Source organism: Pleurodeles waltl, chromosome 10, assembly GCF_031143425.1.
Source record: "Pleurodeles waltl isolate 20211129_DDA chromosome 10, aPleWal1.hap1.20221129, whole genome shotgun sequence".
Classification (NCBI taxonomy): domain Eukaryota; kingdom Metazoa; phylum Chordata; class Amphibia; order Caudata; family Salamandridae; genus Pleurodeles; species Pleurodeles waltl.
This window is the reverse complement of record NC_090449.1, coordinates 208,432,464-208,444,301: the sequence shown is the minus strand read 5'-3', so window position 1 is coordinate 208,444,301 and position 11,838 is coordinate 208,432,464. Positions and strand designations below refer to the sequence as shown.

Genomic DNA, 11,838 nt, shown 5'->3' with positions numbered 1-11,838 from the left:
ACCACCCTTGTAACGGGGGTCAGTGTTAAAGATGAGGGTGCAGGGTCTTTCTGGGCCTATCTTTTCAGGTAACCCATCGCTAGGAAACACACCTAAAAAGTATTTCTTAGCGTATTTATGTCTACTTAAGAAGTCCCGTATCTCAGTAGTGTCCCTTTACAAGCTTTTAATGATGGTCAAACATAAGTTGACGGGCGTGATTGACCTGAATAACGCTGTCAAATACCAAGAATACAACCATGTTCACATTGGTCGCCACGGCCTGTGTAAAGCGTATTTCAGCTTTTAGATTTCCGTTTTTGATTAGGTTGTAGTGGTCTCCGTCTTCCATGTCAGGCGTCAGGTCGAATGCAAACAGCGTGTAACCTGCCGCATATCCCTCTCTTGAAACAACGACTCCCGCAGATTTTTCCCCGTTATCGAGACCAGACCGAGATATTCCCGGACAAAATTGGATGTTCCAAAATTCAGTGTGAACGGTTTTGCGGGTATCACTGCTTCCTCGTGCACCAAAGCTGCGTAGTTGATGTCGTAGTGTTTGAAGTTGAAAGGGTTAGATTTGTAGAGGCCGCTAAAAGCTGTATTGTCCACAAACCCTAGGATGATGAATTTCCGTAATTGCCCCAGAAATACATTCTGCTGCTGCGTGAATCTACTTCTGGCGGGGATGCTGAATATCTTCAGTGCAACTCTTTCAATGGCGTATTTAGCGTTCAATAATTGTAAAGCTCCTGCATGGGCTAGTCTGACGCTCGGGGACACTTTCACCCTCTTTACAAACAGGCTTGCGGACAATGTAACCAGTTTATACTGCTCCGCATCGCCGCTGATGAGACAGAAAGCGTCCTTGTAACGATTGAGCTTGATCTCGAGATCTATATCGTTGACTAGCAGCTTGTCTTGGAAGAAAAGGTCTGAATGTACATGCCCCAGGAGATCAAACTGCCTACTGCCGGCAGCGAAGCTGGCTCTTTTTTTAAAACCCTCGTTGCCCCCGTCCAAAGCTGTGTTCTCAAAATGCGCTTCGGTGTCTTTGTAGAAGAGTCCAGCTGAAAGTTTTGTGTCCAAGACGTCGAAACTGTAATTTAGAATACTCTCTATGTATGCCCTGTAGGCATACATGTTATCACTCTGCGTGACGAGTCGATCGCCAAGGTTAATGTCCACCTGATTAAACATGGTTGCGATGGGGTATGTGATCGGGGCTACTCTAGCATCATCCTCGATGTCGGCGCCATTTGCTTTGGTTATTTTACAGACGAGGTGTAAAAGAGTGTTGTTGAGGTCCAGATACATATCATTGGAGCCTGACACATAAAACTCTGTCGGTGCAAGCGGCGTCAGAGCTGCCATAGGCGATACTTCCATGAAAAAACTGTTCTCAATGCTGGTCTGTGTGGGTTTGAGAGAAAACAGATCTAACTCTGATTTGGCGCATTCACCCGAGGCACAGTGTACGAAGGCCATTTTAGCTGATTAAAAATTATTCACAGTAGAACGTGTTCTCTTCTTCTTGGAAGATCTCTTCCGTCTTACAGCTCTTCTTTTGTGTGGGCCTTTTGAAGAAGTCCGCCGCTTCTTATGGGGCATTGGTGGTCGCCTACGCCTCGAGGCCCTTCGCTTCCTTTTAACACCAGCACGCGCATTGTACATCAACCCCGCTCCTTTTTGGGGCTGTCTGGTAATGCGTTCGGCGACAGCCGACGTTACAGAGCCCACGACGTCCTGGGCTATGTTCGAGCAGCCGCTTTAACATGCGGTTTTACAATTTCGAACCCTCTTCTCAAAAAGGGCATGGCATGCCTAAACAAACTCCGAAAGAAGCCCCCCCAGGCCGGCCCCGTACATAACAGGAGCCCCTTGAAAGTAGGGCGGGGGCCCTCCATAGCCGGCCTGAACTCTATAATAGTCCCTCTACATTGAGGGATCCCTGTATGTTTTCATTATGACCATCGCAACTGCCGAAATAGTCACTGTCGCGGCCTTAAATGAAGCTTAACAATAACTTTCCCGTATTTAAATGCCACCGGCTCCGACTGGTCGTCGTAGACCATGATGGTTATAGTGTCAAAATGTTGTTTAGAAATTGCCACATAATCGAGTTTGTGATGCTGCATGTTAACCATTGTGTTATTTTCACCCTTCACAGGGATCCATCTCAACAGCGGCGAATAACTATCGCCGACCCGCTGTGGTTCTACGATGTCGCTATACACGTAGAGTGTATAAAACCCCCCGTTAATATCGGGGCACGTAGGGTCAGGATCCACCTGTCTTTTTACATGTTGCACGGTCCCTAACACCCTTTGTAATTTACCGGTACAGGTAAACACTGTACTGAGCTCCAGGGCTTTAAGAAACACTTTTCTTCTAACGTTATCCGACACCAGATGTATATTCGCATACGTCTCGATGCTACCTATAGATCTGTTGATGGCGTCGACCACCGAGGAAACGGCTGGGTAGTAGCCATGAGGAAATCCTGCATGGATGCTCGGAGGGTCCTGCTCACGCTTTATACTAAATTTAGCCTCTAGCTTTGTAAATGTATTCCAAGTTCTAGGGTATTGTATCTCTGTTAGGACGACCTCCCAAGACCCTTTCAAGTCCACGGGTTTTGCCAGTTTCACCGTATAGTTAGAAATCTGATTTGCTGGGGAACGTTTCCTTCGAAGCTTGGGAGGGCACCGTAATATAAAAAGGTGAGTTCTCCATCTCGGCGCTTACAGCTTGACCTCACACACAGTGCAGCGAGCTGGCCAAAACCCAACTGTTAAATTTCTCGGGCCATCCGCACCATTTGACCAGCGCCTGTCTCTTAGCTCCGGTGCGTTTCCTTTTCAGAACCTTTTCAACCCTGTACACACGGTTCGGATCATAGGGCACCTTCTGTACCTCTTCGGTGTAAAAGACGCCTGCTACCTTTTCCCCGTCTTAGTCCTTTAACCTGTAAATATATACCCCTTCTTTGAGCTCAACACTTTCCACTATGAATATCTCATCGCTGAATGTCTGTTGGTAGCCTTTGGTGAAGACACCCTTCAACTTTGAAACCGTGACATGGTCCGCTTCTTTTAAAGCCGGTTTCTTGACCTTCGACGCAAGTCGACTCCCGTACACAGTTCTCCACACCCTTAACGAATTATCACTCGTTACCTCTGCGGCGGACATTTTGATTGTCCTATGATAACTGACATTATAAACATCTATAAATGCCTGTAGAACATCCACGTATCTGTAGGTATTGTTGGCTGTCAAATATCGCCACATCTTTGATTTTAAAGTTCTGTTAAAACGCTCTACAACTGCTGCTTTTACTTCTGTGTGCATTACAAAATGTTGAACAGCGTGTTGCTTTAATAATTTCTGAAAAGATTTGTTTCAAAACTCCTTTCCGGCGTCTGTTTGTAGTTTTTGAGGTACACGCCCTCTAACGAAGATGTCTTTAAAAGCGGCGGTGATGCTGGTACAACTTGTATCATTTAACGCCTCTGCATAGGCGTACTTAGACAAGACTTCTATGACTGTTAATATATACATGGTGCCGTTGTTATGTTTTGCTAGATCTTGAAGACTGATTATGTCAGCCTGCCACTGATAATCTAGCTGCGCACTAACAACGGTTCCTGGCAGGTTTGTGTAGTGAATAGGCTTCTTCCCCAGCTAACCAAGGCTTTACCCCGGCTCTGTTTACAGATTCATTTTCAACGCAAACCCTTCTAAATACAGCTTCAGAGCCGCTGTAGCTCCCAACCCCTAGTGTATCGTAATAAAACTTCCTTAAAGCACCCTCTGCACCCATGAAATGAAAGACGTATGTTTTGTGTAAGGTCGTTTTATTAAACATAAAAAAGATGAAAAGTGAGTTGGAACATCCTAGACATTGTGTATTTGACATTTTGCGTTATATAGCTTATAACTGCCAAAGCAACGGAACACAGAGGGCTTTTGCCGATGTATACATAGTACAACACATGTTACACATATTACTCAACACAATTCCTTTTACCATGTCTCAGCGTCACAAACTTTGATATTTTTATAGCTATACTCTCAATAGCTCTAGACATGACTTCCCGCTCCCCCGCCTATAATTCTGGACGCTCAGGATACTGACAGCATTCAACAGTTCATACAGTTCTAGGTCGGACAATACTGAACCTTTATTTGTGAAATAATCTTCAGTCATGATCTCCAAAGCCCTGTGTAGTCCTGTCAGTGGCGAAAGTCTCAACTCACGAGCCTGATCTTTGTCAGAGCTCCGGTATTTATCCACTGCTGGTAGCCGAGCGTTGACACACCATTTGGCGATACACACAGGGCTGATGCACTGCCACAAGGCCGAAGGTTCAGAAATGTTCAGATACCGTAGAGTCATAGGGTGTATTTCAGCTATTCTTTTTTTAACCAGCACATATATCAATCTCCCGATACAGATGTAGCCAGGGTGTAACTCATAGACATTTTGCCCGCGACACTCTGATACATGTCCTAAAAGTGAGTAAGTATGGAGCGTTAAGTAACACAGTTATGGTTTGCTTTTTAAAACAACTTTCGCGGGGCTAAATACTTCATCCTTCTGTTTTTATAATAAATGTCACACATTCGTCTTTCTATGACCATTTCTATCAGTCAAAATAGGGACATAGACCCTGCATACGTTCAAGTTTTGAGCATGGCTCAGCAGCGTATGGTATCTCATTGACAGCAGTTGCCAAGACCTTGACCATATCAATGTGGACACCCTTCTTCATAGCTGACAGCCCGTACACCACTTTCAACAACTTAAAAACCCTATGGGGGTCTAACCGGTTACAAATGTGGCGAATTGCTCTCACATTGTACGATTCGTATAGACAGTCGTGAGCCTCCTCCTGAGGTTCGTTAATTTCATGCCCATAACACATGTCATAATAGTTCTGTTTAACACACGTGTTCACAATGGCCGCCGCAAAACCTTTAACTGACCATATGGTGTCATAGGGTACACCTGGAGTTTCCTTTTAAAAATCAGGGCTATTGTAGGTGCAAAACATTTCTTACGAGGCTCTTTGTTCTGGCTTGTAATACCTTTAGACTGTCTGGAACAGCATAAGCAGTAAAAATTTACGTTGTTAACCTTTGGCGAAGACCACTCTAGAGCCTCTCTTTCTGCAGTTGTTTTCTATGGTTCAAACAGAAAGCAAAAGACACATTATTAGTTAAAAAGTAGGATGACAGCGTATACTTGCAAATTGTCTATAGAATTTTACTAACCTCAGCATTATCGCTACACTCGGCGGCTGCTCTGAAATCTTGCGATTCACAGAGGTCCATTGGGGTCAAAGCATCGCCGGAGTTTACACGGATTGGCTGTACATCGACAGCCTCTGGATCTGACCCTCCTGGAAACCCATGTCCTCATAGACGGGCGAATTCGGTGGTGGTACACATTCTTCAGCATCTTCAATATCGATGAAGTTGACTGCATCACTTAAACCATCTTTCGAGACTTCGCTGTCACTGCTATCACCCTTAATAGGGGATATCAGTAGAGCCAGATCCTTAAGATGGAGCTTTCAAGCCGCTGGCAAAGTTCCTCTTGAAAAACGTAACATTGGTATCCCTGTTGTCAGGGGCAGCCTGTTGTGCATTCTCATCCATTGTAAAAGGTGTTAGGGTCCGGTAATATCTACCAATAGTGTTCGGGCCCCTGAGGAGGCGGCTTTTCTGGCGACCAGATTGTATCTCTTCATGGCGCCTTGACAAGCTGTTTCAGCACTGGTTCATGGTTTGGCAGACGGCTCTAACCAGCTCCTTATATGCCACAGTTCAAAACTGGCGGGCGCTACTCTACAACACCACGACGGCACAGACCACGTGACACACCCTATATACATGGCATTTCCGGGGAGGGCTCTCAGGGACACCGGAAGTCCCAGTCACGGAAGTGACGTCACTTCAAGGGAGGGATAACTGTCACTTTTAATATGGTGATTAAAGGTATCCCTTCCTACTACTGATACTGTTAAGTATGTATGTTCAAAACTGTAGAATACATTAGCGTATTTTTTTTAAAACGTGCTACAGCTAAGTTTCATAAAAGGTACCAAAACTTTGTTAAAAAAATCAGGACATTGTAATAATAGTAGTTATCTATGACCACATTTAAAATAAGGACTTAGTAAAAAACCATCGGAGAGTTCAAAGCAGCGTGATCGCACAGCCCTCCAGTTTATTTGCCACAAGCGTTAAAAGTTTGGTAAAACTACAGTTCAAAGGGGTGTACGTTGCCTTAAGGCATGCGATCACAGCTTGCCTGAATAAGTGAATTCCGCGCTATTTAAAAAGTGCTCTTAACAGTCTCTTCCTCTCGTTCAACCGACTGGGGCAGAGACAGGTTATGTGAATAATGTTTTTCTTCCCGGATTTACACAGTCTGCAGCCAACATTTTTTGTGTCCCGGATCCAGGGAGCAATGTGTATGAAACATGGGAGGAGGCCAAGTCAGTGCCTGGTACAGAGATCCTTTAGTTACGTAGACCCAGCTGCTAGATAGGGCTGAGGTTTGAGAGTTTTGTATTCGTTTATTGCCATCCTGGCATGGGATCTACATAAAAAGTCCTATTTATCTCTTAGGACAGATCTTTTTTTCATTACTCCGTTGATCGCTTTTATGAATTACTCTAGAGCCACAGACTTTTCCTATAGTTCTCTATTGGCCAGGTCATTTATCACCAAGTCCATATATTACCTGGACAGTGCGTTTATACTTGTTTTGACTTTTTCCCAAAGGACTAGGGATAGTTGGTTTTTCATAGATGATTTTATTTTATTTTCCATACTTCAATGTACCCTCCTTTCCTTGCAGTGATTTGATCTAGTAGACCGAACTCAAGCCTTATCCAGGTCAGAGAAGAGTTACAAGTCAGGCAAAAGAGTGTTCTATATATTTTCATAATGATCGCATTGGAAGTTATGGCGTCTCTGCCTCATAGTGCCTCGCATCCCTGGATGATACTCAGTGGCAGGTTTGCTGCTATTATCTTTAGCAGTGGCAAGTAGCTAGGGCCATCTAGTGACCTCTTTAATGTATGAAATGCGAGGAGTAATGCATTTCCCTTCCTCTGCAATTCTATCCTGTGCTGGAGAAAAGAGGCCTTGTCATAAAATAGAACTTCAAGGTATCTGTAGGTTTTAGCCGGTTCCAGTTGCTGACCTTGCATGTATCATTTGTGCTTTTTCTATATCTTTTTGTTCACTTCCACAAGCTGTGTTTTCTTCTCATTTATCAGCATGCTGTTGGCTGTTGAATAGTGTGATAACTTATCAATAAGACATTGCAGGCTGATTTTTGTTTGGCTTGGGAGTACCACATCATCTGCGTACAGTAGGTTTGAGATGTGCATGGCTCCTAGTTTAGGGGAGTGCGCATTTATTTTATCCAGGGCTCGAGTCAAGTCAGCCAAGAAGAGATTAAAAAGGTATGGCACCAGTATGCAAATTTGCTTTAAATCTAGGAGGTTTGTATTTTCTTGGACAAGAAAGAGCCGTCTTCAATTCTCACTCATGTCTAGGTGTCCAAATATAACAGCTGTGTGGCTCTTAGAAGACCTGCTGGAATGCTCCAGTGTGCCAGATTTTTCCAGAGAAGATTACACCACACACAGTTGAATGCTGACTTCAAATCCCCATAGCAGAAGTAAATGGGTTGCGTTTCAAATTCAGTTTGTCCAGTGATAGAATGTTGGTTGCTGTGTGTAGGAGGATGGCATGGTTTGTAGTGGGTACCTTGGGTACTTACACCTTACACCACGTCCAGTTATCCCTTGTTAGTGAATGTAGTAGTATTCTAGCAGCTTAGGCTGATAGAGGTAGCTATAGCAGAGCAGCTTAGGCTGAACTAGGAGACATGCAAATCTTATGCAATACCACTTATAATTACACAGTACTTATACACAAATGAAGACAATACTCAGTGTTACTAAAAATAAAGGTATTTATTTGGGTGACACAGTACCAAAAATATCATAGAGACAATACTCCTTCTGGAGGTAAGTATTATACACAATATATACACTAGACACCAAAATTAGACAAGTAAACAGTTATAGAACAATGCAAACAGTAGGAAATCCTACAGAATGCAATAGGAGAAAATAGGTCTAGGGGCAACACAAATCATATACTAAAAAAAGTGGAACGTGAATCACAAATTCCACCCTAGAAAAGTGTAGTGAGTGCAGAATCGGTGGGAGAGTAAGAATACAGTAAAGGTAAGTAAATTACCCCACCCCAGAGCCCAGAGAAGCAGGAGTAAAGTACTGCAAGTTTCCTTACGACACATTACACCTCAATTTTGGGATTTTGCAGCAGCCAACCAAGTCTGCAAAGAACAACTGCTGAATTATTGGACCTGAAGACCTGCAAAGGAAGGGGACCAAGTCCAGAATTTGAAAGAAATTCCAGGAAGGACAGGAGCCCCTGCCAACCCAGAAGAGGGTGCAAAAAAAGAGCCCCCGGTTAGTAGAAGACTGCAGAAATGCACCTTAGGAAGATGCCAGTGGGTTCCTTCATGATGCAAAAGATGTCCCACAGCGTGAAGATCGTTGCAGATGATATTTCATGTTGGAAGGCGCCAACAAGCCTTGGCTACGTCAAAAGTGTGTTTTTCATCATAATGGTGCTGGATGGACCCAGGAGGGATCTGAGGGCCTCAACTTAGTGTGAAGAGGTAGAGGGGGCTCCCAGCACGTTAAAGAGCCCTCAGGTTGCCAGCCAGCACCCCCAGAAGGTGCAGGATCTGGGTTCAAAGGAGTTGCAAAATGTGGTCAATGGATCACAACAAAAAAAGCTCCCACGCCGTCAGAGAACAACTCAGCAAGTTGAGCATTGCAGGATGGAGTGCTGGGGACCTGGGCCAGGTTGTGCACAAAGAAAGTTTGCAAAGAGTGCACAGAGGCCTCAGGAGGGGAAGAAGACACAATACACAGGGGTACCATTGTTCTCGGGGAAGGCAAGGTCTTACCTCCTCCAAATTGCATCAGCAGGACCTCAGGAGAGTCTATGTTGATAATATCCACCCTCTGTGTCCTTAGGAGCATGCTCATCACCGTGAGAGGAGTCTCAGGGTACGGTTGTCACCTTGGAAGGTGCCTGCTTGGAGCAGGGGAGTGACTCCGTCACTCCACAGGAGATTTCTTCGGTCCTTCTGGTGCAGGATGAAGACAGGGAGTCCCCAAAGCATGCACACCGTGGACACTGTTGCAGTTGCTGACTTGGATCTGAGGTTGCTGAAGAAAAGTGCCTCTTGTAGACACTCTGGTGCAGTTACAGCGTTTCTTGGAGCAGGCTGTGGTTGGTCCAAAAAGTCTGAAGTTGTTGCAGAGGATTCCTGAAGGAAACTTACAAGCAGAATCTAAAGAGAACCCACAGGAGAGACCCTAAATAGCCCTGAGAGGGGGATTGGCCACCTTACCAGGTATTGACCTATCAGGAGGGGTCTCTGACGTCACCTGCTGGCACTGGCCACTCCAGAGTGCCCCCACACCTTGCAAAGCAAGATGGCTGAAGTCTGGGACAAAGTGGAGGTGCTCTGGGTACCACCCCTGGGGTGGTGATGGACAGGGGAGGGGTCACTCCCCTTTCCTTTGTCCAGTTCCCTGCCAGAGCAGGGGAGAAGGGGTCCCTGAATTGGTGGAGATTTGTTTATGCAGGGAGGGCACCATCTGTGCCCTTCAAAGCATTTCCAGAGACTGGGGGAGGCTACCCCTCCCAGCCTGTAACACCTATTTCCAAAGGGAGAGGGTGCAACATCCAGCTCTCAGCTGAAATGCTTTGTTCTGCCTTCCTGGGACTGGGCTGCCCAGACCCTAAAAGGGCAGAACCCTGTCTGTGAGGTGGCAGCAGCGGTAGCTGCAGTGCAAGCCTCAGAGAGCTGGTTTGGCAGTAAATGATGGAGCCCCCAGGATGCATGGAATTGGCTCCCCAATACCAGATTTGGAATGTGGGGACAATTCCATGACCTTTGACATGTTACATGACCATACTTGGAATTTCCACTGTGAATCTACATATAGGTATTGACCTATATGTAGTGCACGTGTGTAATGGTGTCCCCGCACTCACAAAGTCCGGGGAAATGGCCCTGAACTATGTGGGGGCACCTTTGCTAGTGCAAGGGCCCTCACACTTAGTAACTTTGCAACTAACCTTCAACAAGTGAAGGTTAGACATATAGGGGACTTATAAGTTACTTAAGTGCAGTGAAAATGGCTGTGAAATAGTGTTTGCACTATTTCACGCAGGCTGCACTGGCAGTCCTGTGTAAGGGTTTGTCTGAGCTCCCTATGGGTGGTCAACGAAATGCTGCAGCCCGTATGGATCTCCTTGAACCCCAATGCCCTGGGTAGCTAGGCACCATATATTAGCAACTTATAAGGGGTGTCCAGTATGCCAATTGAAATTGTTAAATGCAGTCAGTGGCCTACAGTGACAAATTTAAAAGCAGAGAGAGCATAAGCACTGAGGTTCTGATTAGGAGAGCCTCAGTGACACAGTTAGGCACTACACATGCATACACATTAAGCCACAAACTATGAGCATTGGAGTCCTGGCTAGCAGGATCCCAGTGAGACAGGCAAAACACACTGACATATAGGTTTTTTTCTATGAGCACTGGGGTTCTATCTAGAAGGATCTCAGTGACACAGTAAAAACACACTGATACACTCTCACAAACAGGACAAACGTGGGGGGGTAACCATGCTAGAAAGATGCTACTTTCCTACAGTGTGCCAGCCCCTTGGATGATCCCAGATAGATTCAGAGGGATGATGTGTTTTTCTTCTGCCCAGGCAAGAGATCTATCTATCTGTTAGAAGAAGACCTGAAAAGTGCTTTGCCTCAGTGTCTAACAGCATATAATGAAACTGTAGTTTTCTGGACGATGACAATCACCCCTTCAAAGATGGGAGTGATTATGGTGCCCTTCCACGAATCCAGAATAGATTCCAGTTGGATAGCACTATTAAAAACTACTGACAAGCTGGTTGACCAAAGGTAAAATTTGCTTGGATAGTGCATTTGGGATTCCTTTTGGGACTCGTGCTCTGCCTTGTTACTCTTTCGAAAACATTTGCAGATATGTTCTTTGGTGAATCTAGGCATGGAATCATCTGGACGTGTAGGTTGTTTTGATGGAGGTTTGTATCCTGGGTACAAAGCACTGGGGTTTCCAGTGGTTGACCAAAGTGTTAAATTAAGAAGTCAACCCAGTCTGTTTCTGTTAGATTAGAGCTCATGATTGCAGTTGGAGCCCTGTTGAGGTTATTGACCATTTCCCAGAAGCCACTTGAGTTTTTCTTTTTACTGAGGTACATGGCTTTTGCCCAGAGGTTTTGTTTTGTTGCTACCTTTTCCTCCCAGACTGCCCTCTTGTATATTTTGTTTATAAGGTTCAACTTAGTGGATCCCTGGTTGCCCCTAGCCAATCTCAGAGTTCTGTTATAGTTCCTCCTTTAAAAGCAGCATGAGGCAGATATTTTAATCCTTTTTAAGTCCTGTAAACACTCTTTAGTTTGACGAGTGCTAGACCGATTTTTTGTAGAGTAAGTGGGCAGTAAACTATCAGTAAAGAGTGTCCATTTTGATATCAGGTTGAGGTAGTCATTGCTAAAACAGTGCCTGACAAGAGCTGAAGTGGTAGCTCAAATTGACCCTATGTGCCTTCTGACCAGTGTAGCTTCCTGTAGTTCACTGGGGCAAAATCCCCCATCAGAGATTTTACCTGCTAGTGGAAAGAGCATTGGGCATTGATCTCCATTATTTTTTGCCCATGGTTGCTTTTGTTCATTTTCT

At 45.0% G+C, this 11,838-nt stretch overlaps 1 protein-coding gene across 1 annotated transcript; it reads right to left on the bottom strand.

Moving 5' to 3' along the window:
• Positions 1–339: 339 nt before the first annotated feature.
• LOC138262399 (uncharacterized protein F54H12.2-like) lies at positions 340–1,467 on the bottom strand. The gene has a single exon (XM_069212302.1). The coding sequence runs from the start codon at positions 1,465–1,467 to the stop codon at positions 340–342; it is 1,128 nt and encodes a 375-aa protein (XP_069068403.1).
• Positions 1,468–11,838: the final 10,371 nt, after the last annotated feature.

Excerpts from the sequence above, each read along its gene's own strand:
- LOC138262399 (XM_069212302.1), bottom strand. The coding sequence starts at position 1,467 with ATGGCCTTCGTACACTGTGCCTCGGGTGAATGCGCCAAATCAGAGTTA.